The following is a 27030-nucleotide window of genomic DNA, read 5'->3' on the forward strand; positions in this document are numbered from 1 at the left end:
GAAGGTTTACTGGACGAGACCTTAAGAAGGTAACACCAAATGCCACTTATACTTATAGACTACTTGTGTGTCCCCTCCTTTGATGCAGATGGGAACGTTGTTCTGTAAATTAGTTTGAAAGAATTCTTTGCTTAGGGCATTGAAGCCAAGTCCCCTTTGGAAAGCTTTACTAGGTAGGAAAGAAAACCAATTCTGTCATAACTTTTACTTGGCTGTGTTTAGTTTTCCTCAAATAGGTTTTTCTCCTCTCTGAAAAGCACCAAGTGATATTTTTCCTCATCTGAAAAACCGGTCCATAGGTGAAAAACAGCAAAGAAATGTTAAGATGAAAATGTTACTTAAATGCCAAGACTGTAAGTCACACAAAGCAACAGTTACCTTTTTGGGAAAATGAGAAATACAATCCTGGAACTGGAAAGCCAAAACTAACAATAGACAAGCAAATCATTGCCATCTTCATGCTTTTTCATTGCTTATGCCAATGAAGGTTGGAAAGAATGCTATCCCAAAGTGATTTTTATATCCTGGACATTTAATGCATTTCTGTCTAACCATTTGTGGTATGTGTTTGCTCTTAAGCTTTGTTTGTGCGCAAAGACTAATTTTAAAGTTCAGGCTTGAACAGGTACCAAACCTCAAACTAAATCTCTTGATACTCTCTGTAAAGCTTTGGTTTTCTCCAGACCTGTAACCAGTGAGATAAAGTTACTAACGAGATAAGCTATGCAAGGAATCTGCCCCAAATATTATATAGTTTCTCTGATTCCTCTTTAGGAATAAAATATAGTTATTCCAGATTTCTATTATTTGATATATTTTGTGCATATGCATTGGAAGCTCAAATAAAATTTAGAAACAATATTATTTTATGGTCTCATCTTACAGAAATACTGCAAAGTGATCTGATATTGGGAGTCACATGATGTGCCAAATTTTAAAACTCCAAATATCTGAAACAGGCGTACATATTTGCACAGTTAGGCCCCAAATGGTTGTTTCATGGAAATTATATTGGTTCCATCTTAGGTTTGAATTGTTTTGTTCTGATGCAGGCCACTTGAAATGTACCTCTCAGTACCATTTTTTATACTTATAGACTACTTTTAGGCTAGAAGAGATACATTGTCAGTAGCACACATTTGAATTTAACAAGGGATATTTATTGAGTTTTGATTTTTATCATCTTAAAGTGAATGTTCCATTGTTGGAGGTTTCAAGAAAAGATTGGACAACCGTTTATTCGGGATGGTATAAGGACTGCTGTCTTGAGCAGGGACTTTGAATAGAAGACCTCCAAGGTCCCTTCCATCCCTGTGATTCTATGATTTTAAAGTTGTCCATTTTTGCATCCCTTACCACAAATTTAACTCTACACTATACCAACAAAAAATATTGCTCAGACTGTTTTTTGATTGTGTGTTGCAGAAACTTTCAACAGGGATTCTATGGATGCATCATTTCCCAGATTATTAACTCCTTTCTTGTAGATCTATATAAAGTGGCCATGCCTTACCATGTCTTGATTAATTAAGTACACTGAAGCAACTCCTTTAAGTAGCATTGGCAAATGAGTGGTATAGCCATCTCTGCATCACTAGCCAGTACCGGTATCACGAGGTTAGGTTTCATGGCTATCCATCTTCTTAAATCTATGTAGTATTATAATGATGCCAGAAAAAATCAAACATTGCAAACAGTGGAATAGAAAAAAATGAAATTCTGAAAGACCAAAGATTACTAAAGTTTCCATTTGTTGTAGGGTGTGGTACAAACTTAAATACCACTTGGGTTTTTATTCTGTAAGTATTTGTAAGATAGAGATATTGTGTCTGTGTATGTGTGTGTATGTGTGTGTGTTCCACAGAGATCTAGGGGGCTTACAACAAATCAAAGTAAAACACATCATTTTAAACTTTAGAAATAGAAAACACATGATAGCAGGAGGGGAAAAACAGTAGCAAACAAATATTTTTCAATGCCATATAAAAATAGCATGTGATAAAAACAGTAAAGAGGATTAGAACTAAAGGCTTTTCTAATTATAAGCCATCACCAGCTCCTGGAAGATTGTTGGTGAACAAATGAAACGTGTTTCCCTAGAGGAATTCTAAAATGTTTATACAACTATCCAAAAATCTCTCTCACGCAATGTAGGAATTCACAAGAGAGTCAGAACTTGCAAAGGAAATCTTGATATGCAGGACAGATTCATTTTGGGGAAATTTAACTGCACGTGGAGGTTCAGGCTTTCTTCTCCCTCCCAAATTGTCAAATATACCAGAATTTCAGCATTCCTGTATGGTATATTTAAGATATAAGAATGAATTGGGGAACTTTGGGATATAGCCATCTTGCAAGATTAGAACCATTTAAAAAGGATACTACTTTAATATAATGTGGAAGTGTTAAGAAGGCTGTTTTGGGGATTGGTGGACTCTCTGACTCTCACGATATCATTTTACCCCAAGCAGTGCACGGTCAGCACCTGTCATCTTTAATTTATTGAATTGTACCTGGAAACAAATTAGAAGCCAATACATTTGAATAAAATAAGGTGCCTTGTTTCTAGATAGATATTTTAAATGTCAATAGGTAATTTTCTCTTATTTTCTCTTGTCCGTATATCCTATGATAAATTATTTATGAGTAGTATGATTTCCCCCCACTTTTCCACTTTATTAGGTACATCATATGGTTGGAAAAATGCGTATTTTTAAGTTGTTGAGCTACATTCATAGGTAACTGTATAATGTCATAATTGCAATAGCCATTTTTCTAACTGAGATCTCAGGGAATACTGGATAGTCTAAAAGAAAGATTTAAATATAGATTCCCCCCCCCCAGCTATTGAGGATAAAATCATTTTTTATTTGTAAAGAAGCATATTCTAAAGAGAATTTTTAGCCAATGAACTTTATAGGTTTAATATTCTCATAAATAAGGAAAATGTAACTCTATGTAGATAAATAGTGGGCAATAGTATTTTATCTATCTTAGTAGATGATTTGCAGTTTAAAGTCAACTGGTACATGCTTTTAATTTTAATTTTCTGTTGACAGAAAAGTAAACTTTATGTAATATACTGGGCAATCTTTTATTTTCATGTCTCAGCAAAGAAATACAAAATCAGATCGTATGTTGAACGTGAATTTCCATTATTTTTTTTCCATCAGTATTTCAACCAAACAACTGACTGACCAATGAGGACATTATGTTAGTTATTTTCTAGCATAGAAAGAGGATGTTTGTATAGGAGAAAAGGCCGTTAATAAGGTGGGGAGGAGGACAGCAAGTATTGCTCAAACCTTTATCCTTGTTTTGTTAGGTCAGGTGAGTCATTGTTTTTTTTCCAAATTATGTTATTTCAAGTCATTTAAATGTGTGATGTTGGATCCATAATGCAATTTCTCTTTGTAGCAGAAATCAGAGGGTGCTGAACAAATTTTATTCCACATACACATCAGCCTCCATAAAACATTTTGCCCAGATCCTCAGCTGTGTACACTTTAGAGTTTCCCAAATTAAGAGAAAAGACAATTTGGCTGTTTTATTAATGTGACACCATTTATGCCAAGTGCCTTCATTGTCCTTTTCCTTTCCTATCTCTGAACAGATTCGTAGTAAGATTTATTGAGCTGGATGGCCTGAGCTGCTTGCTGAATTTTTTGAAGAGTATGGACTATGAAACCTCTGAAAGCCGTATACACACATCCGTTATAGGATGCATCAAGGCTCTGATGAACAACTCCCAAGGACGAGCCCATGTTCTAGCCCACCCAGAAAGCATCAATATAATTTCACAGAGCTTACGGACGGAGAACATCAAGACCAAGATTGCTGTCCTGGAGATCCTTGGGGCTGTTTGCTTAGTGCCAGGAGGTCACAAAAAGGTTCTACAGGCCATGCTTCATTACCAGGTCTATGCAGCGGAGAGAACAAGATTCCAGGTAAAAATGATGAATTGAGCAAGATGACCTGTAGAGCTGGTTCTTTGCATAAAACAGGATCAGTCAATCAAAATAGAGCTGGAAGGGACTTTGGAGGTCTTCTACCAACCCCTGCTCAAGCAGGAGACCCCTACATTATCAGATAGGTGGCTGTCCAGTCTTTTCTTAAAAAGAGTAAGTGAGTAAGTTGTAAGAAACCCTACAACTTCTGCAGGCAAGCTGCTCCTCACTGTTGTCCTCACTGTTAGGAAATTCCTTATTTCCAGGTTGCTTCTCTCCTTGATTAGTTTCCATCCATTGTTTCTTGTCCTGCCTTCAGGTGCTTTGGAGAATAGCTTGACTCCCTCTTCTTTGCGGTAGCACCTCAAATACTGGAATGCTGCTATCATGTCACCCCTAGTCCTTCTTTTCTCTAGACTGTCCAGACCAAGTCTAGGATCATATTTGTATTATTTTGTTTAGTAACCTTCCATATTTTAAATTCACATTAGTACTCAAGACAGACATTTCACCTAGAGCATAAAATCAATAATATGTGAATTCCTTCCTGGATTTGTGAGAATTTTGGGCCACTATGCTGAGCTAGACCATTTCAGAGTATAGTAGGCAAAAGAACAACTGACATAAAATGGTCAATCATATACTAATTGTTTTTCAGGGAAAAAAAGAAAGGAAGAAAAAGGAGAGAAGCTTCTCTTCCCACTCTCTTCTGGCTTTTTTGCACCAATGTAACTTTTATTTATTTTTTGAAAGATAGATAGCTATCCACCTTTTCTGTCTTTTCATAGAATAACAGTGGATCTGAGAGACATTTTTCTAAATAAAAGTGATGCCAGACTTTTTATGAGTAACTTTCCAAGTATTTATTGACCGGCTGAAGTAATTTCAAAATTTAATCAGTCAGAGCTGTGAGCCTGTGGCATCCTGCTGACTGCATTTGTCCTAACACTTCTTTTAGCAGTAATATTACTAGCATTACAAAATAATTATTATAAGAGAGTACGTATAAGTATGGGTACTTCAAATTGCTTAGAAAGACTACATGGATTGAAATAAGTATCCAAACATGTGAACCAAATGTGGATATGTAGTAACAGAGCAGTTCATAGGATGCCTAATAGCCTGAATGTTGAACACTGAGTATATTCGCTTTGCTTTTGGAAACACTTTCATCATACTCAGAAAACTGAGTCTTAAAGTTGTGATTAAAATTTGGCAATTATAGGGGTGCAATACTTGGATTGAAAGCAGGAAGAGGATTTTGGATGAAGTGTGGACGAGCTCAGTGTAGTGGCCAGGCTTTATTATGATAATATACTTTTGAGTTAAGGGAAACTTAAGGAATTAAACTATGCATCATTGCATAGGAGCATTTAACAATTTTGTGAAACAGTGAAATGAAAAACTAGAGCTAGAAATTCCCTGCCTAATCTCTCTCTTTAACAATTTAAAAGTGAATAAAAATAACTTGGGAAAAAAGTCATTTCTTAATTAGTATGGAATAGCATAATTTTTACAGAATATGTGTGACTATATTTTTGACAAGTTATTGTTTATTGTTGAGTATTTTACGAACCTTTAGGAACTAACATCCTGTTTTTTCCATGAAAGCGTAGAATGTGTGTGTGTGTGTGTAGTGTAAAAGGAGTTAAGGATGAATCTATGCCTGCTTGTTTTTTTTTAGTTTCATTACGAACATAATTTCATTTTATTTTCTTGTTTACCTGTTTTTCTGAATCTAAATGCCATCATTTCTTTCTACAAAATTCCTTTCAACAGTCTAAACCTTTCCAAGGTACTTCAGGCCTTCCTTCCTTCCTTCTTTCCTTCCTTCCTTCTTTCCTTCCTTCCTTCCTTCCTTCCTTCCTTCCGTTTGGTGTCAGAAGTACTAGCATTACCATATCAGATTCAAAGTTAAATCTAATGTAGCTGCTTCTATCATTATAAATAGTCATGCAGTAATGCTTGTCAAATTTCTATAATTAAAATCCAGCAGTTGTTGTAGAAAACCAAATATCTAGTCACCTCCAAAAGGTTGAAATGATAGTGCTCTAAATCAATCACCTAAAATGTTTTGAGATTTGGATTAACTTCTTACCCAAACTATGGGCAGATAATTGTGAGGAATTATAATACTTTTCTGGATAAGGGGTGAATTATGAAATATACAGAAAATTTATCAGAAATATATAAAATTTTTATCAGAAAAATGTCTTTGCAATATTCAGCTATAGCAGTTACCACCTAATGTACATTATATAGAGAGAGGAAGGAATGTATAATTGATATCTCTTTTTTATGTTATATTTATAACCAAAGGTATGCAAATATCTAGGAAATCCTTTAACTCCCCATTGACATTTTAAGAGGAAATGCCTCCTGTCATCTAGGCAGTATCATTTAGATTTGCCCAGAGAATGGAATATTCCGCAGGGCTTGAAACTTGCTGAGTTAAGTTAATTCCAATCAGTCATCATAGGTCTCCCTGCCTCTTCCCTTAGATATTAACTATTCATCCTCAAACGTCAGCCCTGATATTTTGGCACTGACAGCAAAAGTGTTATTAATGTTCTTCCTGAATAGTAAAAATTAATGATGAAAAATCATCTCAGCCAAAATGACAAAGAAGTGAAGACACTGAGTAGAAGGATTTTTTTTTTTAGCTTTCTAGGTTTCCGATTGAAGAGGAAATTGTGGGTTAATAATTCCAAGGAGGAAACATTTGAAACTCTTTCCCTTCCTAGATGAATAAAATGAATATGTCTATACAACATCTTCTTCCAACCTAGAAATTCTGTTATTAAGTAGTAAGCACAATTCTCTTCTGTGCCAGTCAGCACGGCTAACCATCTCCCTTTTACATATGTATATAAATACATATATGTGAATGTGTATTACAGATGCCAGAATGGAGACTTATTCCTTGATATATGGCTTATACACAGCAGACTTTTGCAACAGTGCTTTCATCAGTGTATTATACTTTTAACCTGAAGAATGATTAGCACAAATCAAACCTCAAAGTCTTAATAATGTAGATTTTAATGTCTGTTATACTTCCTAAAATAGAATAGCTATCTCAAACAGTCATTCATATACGGAAATAAGTGGGAACAAAGAACTCAGCTAATGCTTTCAATTTGGAAAAGCATGCATGATTATTTGTCTAGATGTCTAAATACCCAGAAAGACAAGAAGAATTCATTTCCATTACAAAGGAGAAAATAACATAGTATGAACACTCCCTAACATATGGGCTGTTATGTTGAAAATAAGATCTACTCTGGGGGAAAAGCCAACAGTTACATTGTAAGCCCCACGATCCTCTGGATAGTAGGCTATCAATTTTTTAAAACAAACAGGAAATATCTCACTTCAAGGTTGATTGCTGAGCATTAAAAGGATAACAGTACATAGGCTACCCTCCAGAGTTGGGATAGATAATCTCCAGATGTTTTCGAATACAACTCCCACATTGGCTTGAAGTGAAGGGTACCACTTTTACCTATCCTTGCTCTGTAGTCTCAACTTTTCATTCAAAATTTAAATGGAATTAAATACATCATGTTGTTCAGGCACAATCCAAGAATGCTATCTGGAAACAGCAACAAAAAAGCAGACAATTAGCAATACTTATTTGCTTAATCATTGTGAATGAATAGAATACACTGAGATATGCATTATATTGTTGTAGTCATGTCTACAAGCCACAGTAGCTTGGTTCATACAAAATAGATATAGCCAAACCCAACTCAACCTAACCCAACCCATAGTGACCTAAAGCAGCAAGTAATGATTGGGAGACTAAATGGAAGAAAAGAATAAATAAAAAATAGCAATCACACACAGACTTATATACCACTTTATAGTGCTTTACAGCAGTCTCTTAAGCAGTTTACAGCATATTGCCCCCAAATAATCTGAGTCCTTTTTTAACTGACTTCAGAAGGATGGATGGTCAGGATCGAACTCTTGGCAGTGGGCAAAATCACCTGCAATACTGCATTCTAATCACTGTGTCACCACAACTCCAGTTGATTAAAGCAATCCAGTTGATTCCATCTGGCTTAAAAATCATGCACAGTGTTGTATGAACCCTAGTTTCTCAGCTTAACTACCCAAACTCATTGAAGCATCTGAAGAGATTTCATGGTCTTTAAAAAATTAATTATCCTATAATATAATTTTGTCCAGTTCATCTCAATAACAGAATAACATAATTGGAAGGGAACTTGGAGATCTTCTAGTCCAGCCTTCCACTCAAGCAGGAAACCCTATACCATTTTAGACAAATAGTGTCCAATCTCTTCTTAAAAGCCTCCAGTGTTGGAGCACTTCAAACTTCTGGAAATGTATTTAATGATAAATAAATAAATTACTACCCTGTCTTGCTATTACCACTTCTCTTGCTTTACAGACGCTACTCAATGAGCTAGACCGAAGCATGGGGAGATATCGTGATGAAGTGAACCTAAAAACAGCCATCATGTCCTTTATTAATGCTGTATTGAATGCAGGTAGTGGAGAGGTGAGTGTATGTGCTGAATTTCTTTTAGCCTCTGAAAATAGCTGGCAGAATTTTGTGGCAGAATTAATTCTTCTCTAAATTCTCTAAGCTATATTTTCAGGACTTGAATCTGAGGGCTTTTTTTGCCTTTTGTTTTCTTTTAGGACAACTTGGAATTCCGACTGCATCTACGATATGAGTTTCTAATGCTGGGTATTCAGCCTGTTATTGACAAACTCAGAGGACATGAAAATGCAACATTGGACAGGTGAAGCAAAAGACTACGTTGTAATGACAAATGTATAGTCTTCTAATTCAGTTTAATATAGCATAACGTGGCCATTTGAATTTAAATATATTTCAGATCACATAATGTACATGTTCTGGCACCTCACAATAAACAATTGACACCAACAATTTCAATTGTACAGCTAGCACAACATAACGGAAGTTTTATCAATATATTGTACTGCTTCCTGAGGAATCAATATGGTTTGGATACCAACAGACTCTAAATGTCTGGGACATTTAAATGCATGGGAACAATGAATATGTACATGGATATTAAACTATCAGTTTAGAACTAAATATTGCAATGTGCTTTGAGCAGGGTTGCCTTTCAGTTGGTCTGGAAGCTGCAGTTGGTTCAGAATACTACAGCTAGACTATTGAAGGGAGCAACCTAGTGTAGACATATTTTAGTTATTCCAAAGTTTGCTACTTAGCAAAATTTAAAACACGCTCTTAAAGTTTGAATTGAGTGTGACTTAAGACCTACAGACCTTTTGGAGGTTATTACTTGCAAGCTAGCCTATTCCTTCCAAGGAAGGATACTGTTTTGAAAGTGCATTTGCTAGAATGTATATTGGTGGTCTTAATGCAGATCTTTTGGGCATGGAATTACCAGTTCAGTTATTGTTGGTATCAGCTGAAACCTTATTAGTTCACCCAGGCTTTTAATTGAATCAATGCTGTGATATTTCTTGTTATCTTGTTATCCTATTTTCTGCTATCCTAATACTTTATGTTTGAATCATATTTTGCATTCCCACTTGATGTTTATTGCAGCTATCATGCAGCTGGAAACTGATGTAAATAAAATGAACTAAATCATAAAATGAACTGCATGATTTAAGTATATAGGGGCAATTTCCCCCTTTCCTCTTAAAGTCTTGAAAATATGTAGCAGCTTGAGTGAGATAGTGTAGATTGGAAAACAATTCTTCTTCCAACTAGGGTTTTTAAAAAAAACAAAAACAAAAAATGGGGCTGGGCAAGGGAATTTTGCAAATAATAAGACAGGAAGAATTGAAACCTCCAAACTAACATACAGTGGTCAACACTGTATTTCTCTCTGAGAATAAATGAATCTGCATGCTATATATTTAATGTTCATCCTTAGTTGATTATTTCAGTTGATGCCAACTTATAACTTTTAGTTGTCTCCCAGTTGGTCTTATTCTGTGGTTCAAATGGCAGATCCAGTTTTTCAAGATACCATCTGCATTGTGCTTAAATCTAAATAAGCACATTGATCTAGTTTTGCCTTTTATTATGTCATGAAAATAACATCTGAATGTAGGAACCCCCCCCCCAATCCACATTGATTTAAGGGCAGCATATCAAATTTTGAAACTAATTCCAACTGAGCTCACATCATTATGAATAACATATAGATGGTGAACATGTTTATTTTTCCTCTAGGCACTTAGATTTCTTTGAGATGGTTCGAAATGAAGATGACTTGGAACTTGCGAAGAGGTTTGAAATGGTGGGTGTTCCCCTAAAAAGCTTTTGCAGCTAAGAACTGTTAGTTTGCCTTAGCTACTACTATAAACATACCAGATTTTTCTGCGGGATAAAGACATGGTTTTCATATAACTAAAGAAAAATGAGAAGTTTTCTTTCTTATATACAGAATAAAAAGTATAACAAGGATTATTTTTTTAAAAAAAAAGTTAATTCAGACCTTGTCATTTAACTGGACTATTATGGCAGTGATGGCTTAAAATGCCGCAATTTGATTTTTGTTCATTCACGCATTTATAGTTTGGGTGTTAGGAATATTTGTTGGTTACCAATAGTTCGCTGGTCCAGATTGCTTAATATGCTTTGTTTGCTCACTTAGGAAATAAAAGACACTGGATGATCCCAGAGTCTTTTTCCAATACAGTTTTCTTTATCTCTGTTTTAGATCTGCCATGTTTACATTCTGAAGTTTTGTTTCTGTCTTTGCTCTTGGGCTTTGACCACCTAAAATGGTGTTTTGTGGCATGTCCCTACCATTTGGATGTTTGCACATTTGCTGTTCCAATTTCACACAGCTTTAATTTTATAACCCCAGGTTCTGTCCACTTTAAGGGGCTTTAGATCTAGTGCTGGATTCAGCACCATGAATCTTAGGATCTCAGTGGACAGCTCCTCACTCCTCTTTGAAGCAAGCACCTGCTGCAGCCTAGTCCTCAATGGATACCCTTTTTCTATTTGAAGTCTAGAAGAATCAAACAAGTACTCAGTATATCAAAGTCACACTACATTGGACTACACTGGAATTATTGACATGATTGCCCTTATTGCTTCTTTTTTAAAAAGGCTAGAACATGTCCCAATGTTATGAGTGTATCCCCATAAGTGCTAGTTCCCATCTACTGTAGTGTTAGTACACAGACAGTGTAGACATAAATAACATTCAGTGTCAGATATAAGTCCAGTAAAATGTTGTTGCATCAAAACAGGAATAGGTTTTCAAATAACATTAATGGAGTAGAATAGAGAAGTTACCAAATATTTTGTCAAGTAAGATAAAAAGATAAGTGTGCTCTATAATATAAGATAAAGGTATTTTATAATAGGTTTGTGAGCATGAAACATGAATGTCACCTATTCTGAGAGTATGAAACCCCCACCACTAAATATGCTATAGTATGTTTTTTTTCAGAATTCTTATTCTTATTCCAAGCACAATAGATTCTATTATTGGTTTGTAACAGTGGTCTTTTTTAATATACAGTAGATAATTTCCCAATCAATTGTTTAATTTTTAATAGCAAAAGTAACATATGCATTCTTAATATTAGAAACTGGAAAAAAAATTGTTAACCCAGGGAGTATTACTGGAGAATATTGAATCTACCATATTTTTCGGACTATAAGACGTGTATCTTTTTCCCTCAAAAAAAGAGGCTGAAAATCTGAATATAGGATTTTTTTTGCCTCCTGAAACCCTGCGTCCTTTTGCAAAAATGGCATGCATAGCCTTTAGGAGGCTTCCAGAATTCTCCTGGGGGCTGGGGAGGGCAAAAATGAGCAGAACGGGGTCATTTTTTGCCTCCCAGCCCCCAGGAGTTCTCTATAAGCTCCTAAAGCTATGCATGCCCTTTTTTGACAAAAATGGGCCCATTTTCATGATAAATGGGCTGTTTTTTGCTCATTTTTGGCCTCCCATGCCCTTCCAGCCCCCCGGGAGCACTCTACAAGCCTCCTAAAGGCTTTGCATGGCCTTTGTGGACAAAAATGGGCCCATTTTCATGAAAAATGGGCTGTTTTGGGGCGGTCTACACATTGCAAAACCTTTTTTTTTTTAATTGCCTCTTCAAAATCTTGGTGCATCTTATACTCCAGTGTGTCTTATACTCTGAAAAATACAGTATTTTCTCCACAACACTGGAGACACCACACAACTTTTTGTTTGGAAAATATATTTCCAGAAATCATCAAGCCACAATTTCCATAATTTGCTAAGTCATTCCATCCCCAAATTGATGAATTTTGTGCATCCCTTCTTAATGTATGTTAATGAATTGTTTTAGATTAGGTAACTCTAAACATAACAGAAATAAAGATAAGTTGTGACATCTTGTAGTAATTACCTATAATGTAGTAGGATACTTTCTTTTCTTTCTGGAAATAACCTGATAGATAGATGTGAATGGATCCACCATTAAATAAACATCCCAGTGTCAAGTAGCATTCTAACTGGCATTAGACATGTAATAGATACACACTCCAATAGCTGAACTGAGTTTCAAAATTGTCAAAATTATTATTTTCTTTTTAAAATGTGGCATTTTATTCTTATATGCAGACATCACATAATGCAGCAAATGCAAGGCATAAGCAAGAGATTGGGTTTCAGCTTCCAGTTTCTTGATGAGCATAGATGTTGACAGCTATTTTTCACAAACTAATATAACATCGCCTTATTCTGTTCACCTTTTTACATTCTGACATTTATATGTTTTGGCTACTTGGTCTAAATATGCTTCATGATGATTTTTATTATAATTTTTCTTTGCTGTATTTTGTTGCAGGTACATATTGACACAAAAAGCGCCTCACAGATGTTTGAACTGATCAAGAAGAAGTTGAAGCACACAGATGCTTACCCCTATTTACTGTCTGTACTCCAGCACTGCTTACAAATGCCTTGTAAGTAGATGATTTCAAAATCAAAGGGAAAATGCTGTTATATGTAAGAAGTTAGCTGGTAGAGCTAATGATCCATGAGACTGGTACCAATTTCATAATACAGCATGTTGGATTATTACCACATTTTACCATATTGCTATTAGCCAGTCTGGTCTAGTTAAGACACTAGGTTAGAAAGCAGGAGATCATGAGTTCAAATCCCACTGGATTTGAAATCCCATTAGCCAGCTGGATGACTTTGGGCCCATCAGCCCAAGCCACCTCACAAGGTCATTGCTGTGGGGAAAATAAGAGGTGGAAGGTGTGTTGGATATGTTCACTGTCTTGAGTTATTTGTGAAAATAATAAATTTGGGATACAAACAAATAAAATCTTTAATGTTTTGGTATGGACAGTAATATCACATCATTGTGGTATTACAACATAGAACATTACAATGTTACAACAAAGGATAAAGTCATCTTATTAGAGCAAAATGAACATCGATCTTTTTTTCTTCAGCTAGCAGCTGTCCAGTTCCTTGTAATAGGAATATTTTTCAGCTTTGTTCGAATCCTAAAAAGAAGCTGATCTGGACAGATTCAAGGGATATTCTAATGTAGAAGACTTCCTCAGAAGCGGCAAAAAATGAAGCTTTATTAAATTTCTTTACAAATTTGGATATTGGTTAAGACAAAAAATAACCAGTCAGTATCTCCTTTAGTTATCCCTATAAAGATGGTAGAAGAGTTGGAAAGCTACATGGGGTGGAGACTTGGATGGGAAGAGAAAGTAGAGGTATATTCTTAGTAAGGTTCTCCCATTACAGTGTTTTAGAGATAGAAAGGTAAATTAATATTTACTGAAACTATTCTGCTATTCACTGCCTGTGTATTAGTCTCCCTCCCCCTCCCCAAGCAGGAAAGATAAAGGTTTTGGTAGAATCTGTAAGCCTTGCAAGAACTATATGTCATTTAAATAGAGAGAACACAACAAGAGGAAAATCTGCATTCCCAGACTGCTCAGAATGGAACAGTCAGGAGCATTTTCAGATCTGGAAATATAGACCAACTTATTAAAATATTGGTGGAGCATATCCTTCAATCAAATAATCTTGTCTTTTGCCTTTCATTTTCCTGATCACTAGGGTAAGATACATGGCATCCTGAATCTCATTGTTGCCAAAGCAATCTTAACAGGTGCTTTGGCATGCATCCTGTGATAGGTGATAGCAAAGTGATAGCAAAACACTTAGTCTTACACACTTAATCAAAGATTTTTTTAATTAAACCAGTACATCCTATCTTTAGTGTGCAGTAGCTGTGCCTGGTAGGATAATATGATTTTCCCTTCCAGTTCTCCAGCTAGAAGCACTTAATTAGAGGTCCAGAAGAAAATGGTTCCGATACAAAATAGATCCTAGTACTTTCCAAGAAGGGAAAGTAAGATATTACCTGTTATTCTTTTGCAAAGTTGAAAACTAATTCATTAGACAATTTTGATATTCTGGGAAGCTGATTACTCATACGTTCTGACCATGCAGTATGGATTATCTCTCAGACTCACCATTTCCATAGAACTAAAAGGAAGGGAGAGATAGATTAGCTCACTACAGAGTTTTTGCTGGCTTTCCCAGAGAACGTTTCCCTGTTCCCACTTAAGATCCCCACCCCCACCCCCCAAACATGAAGCAGCCATTTCTTGCTTAACAAGCAATAAAAAGAGAAAAGTTGGATGAAGTCCATCTGGAAACAAAGTTCAACTTGATTAAATTATTAGATTTTTTTTCTTTTTTAAAGGAACAAGAAAGAACGTTTGTGTTAAGGGTCGGAGATATGCAGGTTCCACTCTTAATTAACACAGAATCTTGATGAAAAACAAAACACTAGCCAGATGAACACTCTTGTTCTACTATGGGAAATTCACAGAAAATACTTCATTCCCATCTTACTTCATGGGAACTGATAAATAAAAGGTTCTCAAGCCCTAATTGGAAAAGCAAATTAGCGATTTCTCTGAAGTGTATCATACAAATTTGGGAATATTAAATTTATTTAACAATCTAGCAACAACTAAATATAGTTTGTTTTCATTTAGAGTTAGCCACTCAAATTTAATCAAAGGTGCTGAGAGCAAATTTACAGTTGCTGACCTTTTGCAGCCCACTTCAAAATTTGGGCTTGACACGTTCAACACATTAATGCAGGGTGGAACTGTTCATACTGCGTCTATTGGCTGCACTTTTCTGCCTCATGTTTATGTGTCTGAAGGCTGATGTCAGGGTTCCAAATAGCATCCAAAAGTAAATCAGAGTCCGGGGCAAGTTCCAATTTATTAAGAGAGCCATATTGGCACATCTTGGAAAACCAGAATCAAAGCTTCCAGGTTTTCCCACCCAGTTGAAAGTTCAAGATCCTGCCCAACACCCACAAGTCCATCACATGGTCCAATCTTCCACTGCCATGAAGACAGAGTCCACCCATCCAGTTCTGGCCAGATGCAGAGACAAAGGATGACCTTGAGTTTCTAAGAAGAATGTTGTTATGGCTACAGATCACTCAACTCCGTATAATCCCCCTTCCCATTTTTCCACAATAGAAAATGAATAGTAGAAAGTGTGGCAGGCCCGAAGCCCAAAAGAAAAGATGGCTTGCAGGCCTGACAGCTGAACAGTTATATCAAGGGTGTCAAACTCATGGTGTCACGTTGCCGTCACATGACATTTCATGATGTTTTTTTCCTTCACGGAGCTGGGGTGTGTGTGCTCTATGCATAACACATCACATCCGGCTCACAGGCCACCAGTTTGACACCCCTGAGTTACATATATAGGTAGTCCTTGACTTACGACCACAATTGAGCTCAAAATTTCTTTTGCTTAGGGAGAAAGTTGTTAGGTGAATTTTGCCCCATGTTGTGACCTTTCTTGCCACAGTTATTAAGTGAATCACTGCAGTTGTTAAAGTAACACAGTTGTTAAGTGTATCTGGCATTCCCATTGACTTTGCTTGTCAGAAAGTCACAAGACATGATCACATGACCCTGGGATACTGCTATAGTCATAAATATAAGTCAGTTGCCAAGCATTTGAATTTTGACCATGGAGATGCTGCAACATGAAAAATAGTCAGAATGGCATTTTTTCAGTGCCATTGTAACTTTGAACAGTCACTAAATGAACTGTTGTAAATCAAGGACTGCCTGTATTATAGATATACATCAGAAATAAGGAATCTGGTGCCAAATTTCATGCTTTGAACTTCAGCTCCTGTCAGTCTAAGCCAGTATAATCAATGGCATGAGATTATGAATTTTTTAAAAAAACTTCTAGAAGGAATCAAAGCATCTTCTATAAGTTACTATGGTATAAATCTCTTTAGCTTGTTTTCAGCCTGAAATTGAAACTGAATACTATGGGCAAGCAGAAACTGAATACTATGGGCAAGCAGAAGCTGCACATATAACAGCATCTATGTGGTTTAATTAAAACGTTGAGCAAAAAATAAAGTGTTCCCCAAAATTATTTGTGGTGTGTGTGTGTGTGTGTGTGTGTGAGAGAGAGAGAGAGAGATGGAGGGAGGGAGGGAGGGAGGGAGAGAGGGAGATGTTAGCCTTGCCAGAGTTCACATGATGGTAGGTTTAGATAGATATAAAAAATTGCTTTGAGTGAAAAACAGTAACTTGAAAAAGTTTTTTTTAAAAAATCTTATTTGGTCATTGCAGGACTATTTCAAATATTCAGGCTTATGATCCATAATCCTCAGGTCAAGAACTGAAGTGTGCAATAGTTTATTTTTAATTTTAAAAAGGACTTACTTAAGAGGGAATACTTAGCAGGCTCTGTTTTTCATTTCAGAAGTTCTTCCCCCTTTTTTTCCAATTAAATTTACTGGGTAAGTAAAGGCCCACGTTCCATAAGGTGGAACTTATTGGCCACATCATGTTTTGGGATAACTTGAATATCTTTCTATAAATTTTCCTTTGGAAGTCATAGAAAAGCATAGGAAGTAGATAATAGAAATTCATTTATTTTTAAGCATTATTCATTTTTTATTTCACCTTTTTCTCTGGGAAACCAAGTTTTCCTGTCATTTTGAGTTCATAATCAATTGAGAATAATTCTAATCAAAGGAGAACTGAAGTAAGTTCATAAGCACAATTGTAGTTTCATTCAGCTATTACTTTATTCAATAACTGAGTAGTTGGTCCCAATTGTCACTAAATGAGGATTACTTGTAAATATATTTTTCATATGTGCTCATTTATAATATTCAAAGAAATTGCTTTCAGGGGCTTGTGATTAGATCTCTAAGTTTCCTTACTGGTGTTTGTGATTTCAGATAAAAGGAATGGGGGAACTTTTCAACAATGGCAACTTTTAGACAGGATACTGCAACAAATTGTTCTTCAGGATGAACGAGGGAATGATCCAGATGTATCCACTTTGGAAAACTTCAATGTCAAGAACATCATTAAGATGTAAGAAGCATGAAACCCGGGACTGGATTTTATTCATGCAATATGTTTAAGATAAAGGGCCCCTTCATATATAAGGTTTCATCTGTGTAGAAATAAAATTAGTCAAAATAATATCTATGTTTTTGCCCAGTAAAATTTGCATTAAACTATACTACAACATTTTTCAATAGAGAATTAACTTTATCTAAAAGGCTAAAAGCAATAACAACCGTGTTTCCCCAAAAATAAGATAGGGTCTTATTTTCTGTTGACCCCCGAAATACTTGGCCTTATTATTTATTATCTTTTTATTTTTATTTTTATTTTTGAGATGCAGGAGGTGGCAAGCATGGTCTGCTGCTGTGTTGCAATATTTTTTATTGCTTATTTTAGCACTTGCGCGCAAAAGCCTGATTGGGCTTATTATATGGGAAGGTCTTATTTTCAGGAAAACAGTGAAGAAATGAGCTTATTATCCTATTAGTTCCTAATACGTTTCTATTCTAGGAATATTTCTATTTAAGTTTTTTTTGGAATGGGCTTTAAATAATTTGACTTTATCTTAATTCAGGTTGGTAAATGAAAATGAAGTGAAACAATGGCGAGATCAAGCAGAGAAATTCCGGAAAGGTATGTGGTTATTTCAGAGTTGGGGGAAAAAAATGGAATTTAGACATGTAACTTCAGGTAATCTAGAAAAGGACAAAGCTCAGGGATTGTGTTTTATTGTATTACAAGTTTACTGATGGTAAAGAGCAGCTGACAATGCCTTTTAACATTAGACTGATCTCCCAATTTTGAGTGCCGCTCTCATTAAAAAAAATGCTGATTTTCAGTCTAAAGGTTTTTTTTTTAATACATCTATAGTAATCTACATCAGTATTTTAATGAAATGTTCTTCTCCCCCTATCACTTTATAGTTTAGGTTCTCTGGATTTATTTTACATTTTGGTTGCTTGCAATTATTTAGTTTTCCCTCTACTGTTCGTAGAACATGTTGAACTGATGAGCAGGCTAGAGAAGAAAGAAAGGGAATGTGACATAAAAACCCAAGAGAAAGATGAAATGATGAAGACACTGAATAAAATGAAGGACAAGCTGCAAAGAGAATCCCTGGAGCTTCGCCAAACTCGGGATCAAATGAGTGACCTTGTTGTTCAACTGAATGAATTTTCGGTAGGATACGGGCCCTTTTTCTTCTCTTTCCCTAATATACTTAAACAGAAATATAAGGTTTGAGGTTTTCTGTGGAGAAGGCAACATGTATGGCAACTTATATTGCCAGTGTTTTTAATTCATTCTTGGTCATTGATTCTGTTTTGTTTTGATTTATTTTGATTTATTTTATTTTATTATTTTATTTTATTTTTTTCATTCAATATGAGTGCATTAATTCTGTTTTGTTTTGATTTGTTTTGATTTATATTTTTTTTCATTCAATATGAGTGCATGATGGTATATCATGTTTTAATTAGTAGAAAGTGTCTACAACATATTCAGTCTATTGGCAGAAAGATTAGAATAGAATAGAATACAATAGAATAGAATAGAATTCTTTATTGGCCAAGTGTGAATGGACACACAAGGAATTTGATTTTGGTGCATATGCTCTCAGGGTACATAAAAATACAAGATATTAATATTAAGATGGTTACAAAATTGCAACCCAAACATCTCAAACAATCCACCCTCCTCCAATGCCTGGAGAACATCAAGTTTCCAGAATGTCAACAGGGTGGGGGGGGAAACCACATTTCAGAGGGCAAGGACCATTGCACAGAAATCTGGCTCTTGAAAAGGATTGCTGTTTAATTGAAGAGATCTGGAGTATGTCCACTATGCCAGATTGTACTAGCCAAGCTGAAACCATGGGAAATAGATGATTGCTCAGATAGCTGTATCCTATGCCATTTGGGCTTTACAGATGATAGCCAGCACCTTGAATTGCACCCAGCACTATACTAACAAGCCAATGCAGTTAATGAAGCAGAGGTGTCACATGGATATGTCATGGCAAGCCCATCACTGCATTTTGGAATGGCTGGAGCTTCTGAATGTTTTTTTAAGGGAAGTCCCATGCAGAGTTCATTGCAGTCCTGAATGTCCACTCCAAGAAGGGGCATGACTGGCATGCTAGATGGAGCTGTCCAGAGATCCTCTGGGTCACAGTTCTACCTGCTGCCTACTTTTTAAATTGGAGCTTTGAGTCTAAACCCCCAGGTTTCCTACCACTCCTGTATGAGAAAATGCAACCCCATCCAGAAGTAGATGGAAAATCCTTAAAAGGTTCAGAGCTGCTTGATTATTTTAGGACTGAGCTTGAGTGTTTTTCTACTTAATCTGGCTATAATAGCCTCACTTGGCTGATCTGGGGTGAAATATATATTGTAATTAAGTATTATCACCACACTGATAATAAATACCTAGTTTCAAACCAATGGATGACCTCACTCATTGATTTAATCTTTATGTTAAAAGGGAAGAGTGTTAAGTCCTGTGGCACCCCATAAAGGAGGGATAAAAAACAGCCTTTTCCCCAACACCTATTAAAATATGTGAAGAAGGAAGAGAACCAGCGTAATACAGTCCTCTCAATTCCCAGACATCAGAGTTAGCCCAGATGGATACTGTCACTTGTATCAATGTCCCAATCCAGTTGCACCTCTGCTACAGGTCATCAGGAAATATGATCAAGGCTGTCTCTGTACTGAATCCTGTCCTGAACCCCAAATGGAATAGGTCTAGATAATCCAATCCTTCCAACATCCTCTTAAACTTCTCACGCCCTACCCTAAAAATGAAGGTTAGGGACAGAATAATTATCAAAATAATTGGGTTCAGAGAGAGCCTTTAGAGGACAGGGTGGACCATAGCTTGGTTTAAGACTGCCAACACCATTATATGGTCTCAAAACTACTTGTCACTTTTCCGGACATCTTAATGAGACATTAGGGACATGACTGCAGTGTTTTTTTTAGCAGGGCAACTTGGTCTACCCAAATATGGGACGGAGCATACTGCTTCCGCTTTTGTCTTTCAGCCCCAATCCAGGAGCCTTTGCAGGCAGTCGCTTTTGCATCAAACTATGTTTGTGTTAAATTTATATTTACTGACAAAGAAATAAAGGGAGACTAATATAGATCTATTTCAAATTATTTAACTCTCATCAGCTAGCCATATGCTTCTGAGATTTGAACCCAGAGCTGCTTACATATTAGGTAGATGTATTAACCTCTAAGACACAGGCTCTTTTACCTTTGTTGGCTATACCAGGGAAATATTAAGTGTTTTTTTATCAGGGCAACCTGGTCTACTCAAATATGGGATGGAGCATAATGCAGTACTGCAGGCTAATTCTGTTGACTGCTGACTGCCAGCAGTTCATTCCTGAGCAGCTCAAGGTTAATTCAGCCTTTTATTCTTCTGAGGTTGGTAAAATGGGGGCCCAAATTGTTGGGGTCAATATGCTGACTCTGTAAACTGCTTAGGGAGGACTGAAGGACACTGTGAAGCAGTATATAAGTCTAAGTGCTATTGCTGATTAGCCAAAACATTCCTCATAGAAGCCCTGTAGATTATCCAGGTTTCCATACCTACCTGTCAGGGACTAAATGACCCTATAAAGGGATATATTTTAAAAAATTGACATTTTGTGATTCTTACCACCATGAAGTCTAATATGATTCTTAAAATGTTTGATGAAGGGATGTGATATTTTTGATAATGTAATAAAAACTAGTATGTTTTTACTAATTGCTCTCAAATAATCCTTTTTTTCTAGCAAGGGAATAGTACATTCCCAATTCCTCCCCAACTCCCACCTGGTGGACCATTTTCTTTGTCCTCTTCTCTACGATCATCAGAGATTTTGCCACCGCCTCCCCCACCTCTTCCTTTCTCCAGCTGTCCTCCTCCAGCTCCACCACCACCTCCAGGTGGACCTCCACCCCCACCTGGAGCACCTCCGTTCTTCAATGTCAGTCTGCCTCCAGTTTCTTCCACCACCACCACTACTACGTTCAGCAACAGTGAGATTAGCCTAAAGAAAAAATCAATCCCGCAGCCATCTCATCCACTGAAATCCTTCAACTGGGCCAAATTGAGTGAGGTAAGATTCAAAAATGCTATTTTTGTTTAGCTTCCTATTGATTGAAAAGTTGGAGAAGATTGGAATGTTGAAGATTGTGCTAAGGTAGATATACAATAAGAACCCAATTTTAAGTGCAAAACTGATACTTATTTATTAAAATTATATGATTATATACATAAAATTGCATGAGACACATACAGAGATATGTCACTGACAGAAAGCTAAGATGGCAGATATTGGAAAATCTAATCAACTCAAGTATAGGCACTAAGTACCAGATCCATAGAAACGGTTCTACCATACTAGACAGAACCCAAGGTGCAGACTATACAGAGATTTCAGAGAAGTCCAAAGCATAGTGGCAGAATGTAAGAATTCAGGCAGGAACATTATATATGGAACAACACAATGAAGTAGCTGGCATTGTGTAGAGGAACATCTGCAAAGTCTATGGGCTAGACTTTCCCAAGTCCAGATGGAGAAAATCTGTGGGACTTCCAGAACCAGATGGACAGGTAAGTACTGGTTATGATAAGTTACCAATGCTAAGTGCAGTGCCATCAGGAAAAAGGAGTATGGAGGAGTACTATGGTCTGAAGGAAGAACTAGAGGGGATGTGGAAAGTAAACAGCAAAGTGGTCCCAGTGATGATAGGAACACTTGGGACTGTGACTCCTAAGCTGGGAGAGTGGCTCCAATAGATCCCAGGAACAACATCAGAGCTCTCTGTCCAGTAGATGCTGCACAGAGCTAAGATACTCCGCAGTAGCCTCAGACTCCCAAAGCTCTGATAGAGAACCCGAGATTCAAAAAGATACGTACCACCCATAAGGGTGAGAAGGGATTTTTTTTCTACACACAGACCCACACATCAACTTAAGATATATTTTGAAAGTAAGGCCGATTAGTTTTGAGATGGAAAGAATTTTGTAATTAAATTTCATTACAAAATTCACCACAAAGCTTCTAATACTGCAATCCTGTAATTTAAACATTTTAGCAGAGAGAGAACACACTGACATTTCAAAATACATTCTTCAGTCAATCCTATTTAAATGTTCCTTCCTCCCCCATGTCAAACTCTAGCAAAAACATTCTTTCCACATTGCATGTGGAAGTGTTAGCATTTAAAATTTTATCATGTGTTTACCCAAACACATGCAAATGCCATGGTGTTTATATATACTGTATACCCATGGTCTGCTGGAGCTCTTGTGCACTGTGTTTTCAAGCAAGCCTTTTTGGAAGGAAGCATTTAACTTTGCAGTTTCCACCAAAATGGATGGAGTGTTTGTGTTGGGGGTAGGATTGGTGGCAGTGAAAAACAGGCGGAAAAGTTTGAGACAGCCCTGGGGCTAGAACGCTTACAGAGACTGAATGACATGCAATGCTCTGAACAACTGATTCATTGCATAACCATGTATGAGCATAATCTCCCTCTTCTAGTTACAAATCAATGTAGCTCTTCCTTCTAAAGGAGTACCCAGCCTACCTTTTGCGCAGTACACTTGTTTTCATCCAACTCTACAACTGTCCCCACCTCCTAATTTCCGTCACCCCTATTACTCTTCGGCCATTAAAAAATGCAGATAGAATACTGTCTGTGTTGAATTTGGGTAGCTGCCTAGAAATCCATGCTCTTTTTAAGACTCCCAAGTCACTGAGGGCTCAGCTCAGGCATGTGGAATAAGTGTCCTGGGACCTTTGGAATGCTGCAAGAATGCGCTCTCTCTCTTCTCACTTACTCTCCTTTTCTTTTCAAATATGATGAAGTGAAATATTTGCTGCTCCTCCTGTTCTTGTCTTTCACAGCCACGTGGGGCTATGGGAGACCATGAGAGTAAGTTTTATTTTCAGGAATTGGTACTTGGGGGTGGGGATGGGGGAAGAAAGTTACATGCACATACACAAACATGCTGAACCATGAGAGAGACAGATGTTTCTTTTTAGTTTACAGTGACCAAAAGCTTCTCCTTCCCTCTGGTTAACAGTGGAGACAGCTGTATTGATAAATAGGGGTTAGAGAATGAATAAATAAGCAGTATTGGAGCATGCAGTAATAGTTTGAATTTGGAGAGGAATGCTTTGATTGTGTTTGCCATAATTTGCAGGGTTTGTAGTAGCTACCAAAACTAGGGTGGAACTTCAGTAATAGTATTTAATATTTAGGAAATTTAGTATGTAAGTTATTTTTTCATATGGCTTATACTGAGTTATATCAGTGCATTGCAGGTGCCTGCCAGGTGCCAAAAAGAGGGAAAAATTACGTTGGCTTGCAAGATAGTATCTAGATTGGAAATCCTTGCTTACTGTATATGCAATAATAGGTGGAATACCAGGATTTATCAAAACTAGAATATTTGATTATGTAAAATTGTTCTTGTTTCCCTTGAATAATATTCCATGCATATGCAGAGTTAACATAGGAACAGGAAACTGAGATTCTACTTGATTTGTAAACTTTCTTTTTGTGGAAGGTAATGGATAAACTTTCAGTCATACGATCCCTCACACTATAAACTGGGATTTATAGTACAGCATTTTTTTCCCAAAAAACATTGAAGGTATGTCTATTTTTTCCAGGGTTGTATACATTTCAGTGGCTCTATAAATGAATGAATGAATGACATACATACTACACTATACATCCTATATAGTTCTTGTTACAACCACACATTCAGTGATTGTTGAAACCTGTGAAGTTCTGACTGCTACAATGTCCCTGTTTTTCATGTCTAGCTTACAATTATGCTGTCACAGCAAGCTGCATGCATGTTCTTGTGATTTCCAGTGTTCCCAGCTGGCTTCTCACAAGCAAAACCAATTGGGAAGCCAGCAGGAAGTCATGCCTAATGAAGGCATGAGGACTTCTGAACTGTTATGGCTAAGTGACACAGTCACATGACTTCATACTTTACAACTGTGTCATTTAGCAATGGACATTCTGGTCCCAATTGCTTTCATGAGGGATAGATAGATAGATAGATAGATAGATAGATAGATAGATAGATAGATAGATAGATAGATAGATAGATAGATAGATAGATAGATAGATATAAATAGATAGATAGATAGATAGATATAGATAGATAGATAGATAGATAGATAGATAGATAGATAGATAGATATACAGTTATAGATATATGCTCATTGAATCACACATTCTAAACTTTTCTATGTTCTTTTCTTATCTTACAATTTGTATTCTATAAGTACTATAGCTATGCCTATTTCTTGTATGTTTCTTACAATAATGTCTATCATTTTATTTCCTTCCTCTCCTACACCTAATGTAGGGAGCTAATGACCCCAGCTTAGTTTATTCCTCTCCTTTGTTGCCTTCCCACTTACGATGTGTAAAAACAAAAGTTATATTCTTCTCAGTCTGACTTTTGGCTATCTTTTAGCCATCCAAGATTTGGTTGATGGTTGGCGTTTTTCAGGCTCTTTGGCCAGGCATCTGTTGCCTCTGGCCTGAATTGCTGCTGAGACTTTGGCATCTCTCTGTTTCTGACTCAGAAGGAGAAAGTTTGCTATCCCTGCTGTGAACTATTGTCACTATTACAGAGGTTGGCATGGCTGCCTGGCTCTGCAGCTGCTCTCACCTCTTGGCCCTATTGCTGCTCACAGTTTTCTTCTACTCATGCTTCTGAAATGAATCCCATTTCTTTGGCCCCTTCAGCCACCCTTTGCAGATAACTCCAGGCTTCCAGCCAGTTTTGTTCTGAGCTTCTCCCGAGAAGAGAAGCTTCTCAGCTCATTCCACAACTCCTTCTTGTAATAATGTCTTCACTCCCTCTGCAATACCCATTTCTTCCTGACACGCCTATGAACCTCTTTTTTGTTGCTGGAGATATGGTGTGTGCCGGGCAATTCAGCCGCAAGTTCCAGGGGGAAAAAAAAGTAATGCGCCTGGAAAGACTGTAGCAAAAGTCTCCTACCACAGTCTATGGAGAGAGAGAAAATGACATCAGAACAAATTGAAGAATAAAAAAAAGGAATATAACCAGTGTGTCTTAATGGGAAAGTTTCCAGAGGTTTAATTTTCGATACCTGCTGTTTTCATGTGATAAATTTAGTGAGCTTTAAGGGACTTGGGCTTCATTTTTAAGCAGTCAATTTTGGATTATATTTTTGATTGTAGTCATCTCCACTAGTGTCTTCCCCTGTTGCTCATAAAGATGTGCAGAGTAAAATATGTCCCAAGGTCATTTTCCATATTCTGGTTTTATGTCTCATTCAAAATTATAAACTAGACAGACCAGAACACTCTATAACAGCTCTGAGTGAATTTAACAGAGACAAAGCAGAAAATTTTGCAGTTCTCAATGGAAACTTACTTTGTAATATAAGCCATCCTTATAAGCCAAAAAGTGACTTCAGGAGAGTCCAAAGGCATTGAATGTTTTGCTTTTGTCTTTATTTTTTTGGCCTGGATTTTCTCCAAAAGTTGCATCTTCTTTTAATCATGTTCTGTCCATTGAGTTCTTTCTGACCCCTTTTAGCTTCTCAAAATAATGCATTTTTCTCTTGTTTCTTTAATAAGAGTGAGTGGGAGATAGAATCTGTTCTTAATTAGTTTAATAACTAAGTGGTAATGCACTTTACTATGGGAGTGCCAATTGTGAGCTTCAGTTCAGGAGCTAGGAGTGTCATATTTTTAGTCAGTCTGGACCCCAACATACCACATGCTGGTCAGCTTTCCTTCTCCTTCCCCCTCTGCTTTTTCTTTCTTAAATGTATTTTTTTTAATTTTCTAAAATTTCTGGTTTTTGTTTGCTTTAAAATGTTTTTAGAATAAAATGTATTTTACCCAAAGTATTTCAGATATAATTTAATAAATTATTTAATAAATTAGACAAATGATTTGCAATCAACTACCATGTTTCCCCAAGGGTCTTATTTTCTTTTGACCCCTGAAATAAGTGTTTGGTCTTATTTTTGGAGAGGTCTTATTATTTTTGAGGTGCAGGGGGCGGTGAGCATGGTCACCTCACAGCTGCTGCTATGTTGCAATATTTTCAGGGAGGCCCTAGTTTCGGGGGAGTGCTTATTTTAGTGCATGCACTTAAAAGCCCGATTGGGCTTATTATCTGGGGAGGTCTTATTTTCAGGGAAACAGGGTATGAAAAGAAAAAGATGAGGGAAGCAATGCTCTTAAGTATTACTTTTAATAGTGTTTTGCCTTTGTGTGTATTTGGGAGTTGAAGATGGAACAATGATAGATATGTGAAAATTGTGATTCACTAGAATGTTGTAAGGCTAGCCATAGTTACATATACATCTCTTTGAATTTTAGGAAAAGATACATGGTACAATCTGGCATGAAATTGATGACATACGGGCTTTCAAGATGCTGGATTTGGAAGATTTTGAAAAAATGTTTTCAGCCTATCAAAGACATCAGGTGAGACATTTCAATGCTATTTCCCTCATTCCAGGTTCTGAATTCTCTATGTTCCTCTATAAAAATGGTTTCAGTATTTAGTGCACCAACAGAGAAGCAAGCAGTAGGAAATGTCTTTTCATGGATATGATATTTTGGGGATAAACAGATTGGCTCCAGGTTTGAGTATGCCAAATAAATAGCATTCTGGATGGCACCCTCTTTTATTGGTGGA

General features: G+C 36.6%; 1 protein-coding gene across 3 annotated transcripts in view; it reads left to right on the top strand.

Annotated features, from left to right (window-relative positions):
* The window catches only part of DAAM2 (dishevelled associated activator of morphogenesis 2), a 167783-nt gene that overhangs the window by 98267 nt on the left and 42486 nt on the right, over positions 1-27030 (top strand). For all 3 annotated transcript variants that reach the window (XM_032216763.1, XM_032216765.1, XM_032216764.1), the window contains exons 6-15: positions 3614-3947; positions 8365-8475; positions 8619-8722; positions 10159-10225; positions 12765-12882; positions 17202-17340; positions 17891-17949; positions 18311-18495; positions 21101-21427; positions 26709-26816. In XM_032216763.1, coding sequence (XP_032072654.1) covers positions 3614-3947; positions 8365-8475; positions 8619-8722; positions 10159-10225; positions 12765-12882; positions 17202-17340; positions 17891-17949; positions 18311-18495; positions 21101-21427; positions 26709-26816 — 1552 coding nt within the window. The remainder of the gene's footprint in view (positions 1-3613; positions 3948-8364; positions 8476-8618; positions 8723-10158; positions 10226-12764; positions 12883-17201; positions 17341-17890; positions 17950-18310; positions 18496-21100; positions 21428-26708; positions 26817-27030) is intronic.

The sequence above is a fragment of the Thamnophis elegans genome, chromosome 4, assembly GCF_009769535.1.
Source record: "Thamnophis elegans isolate rThaEle1 chromosome 4, rThaEle1.pri, whole genome shotgun sequence".
In the NCBI taxonomy this organism is placed as follows: domain Eukaryota; kingdom Metazoa; phylum Chordata; class Lepidosauria; order Squamata; family Colubridae; genus Thamnophis; species Thamnophis elegans.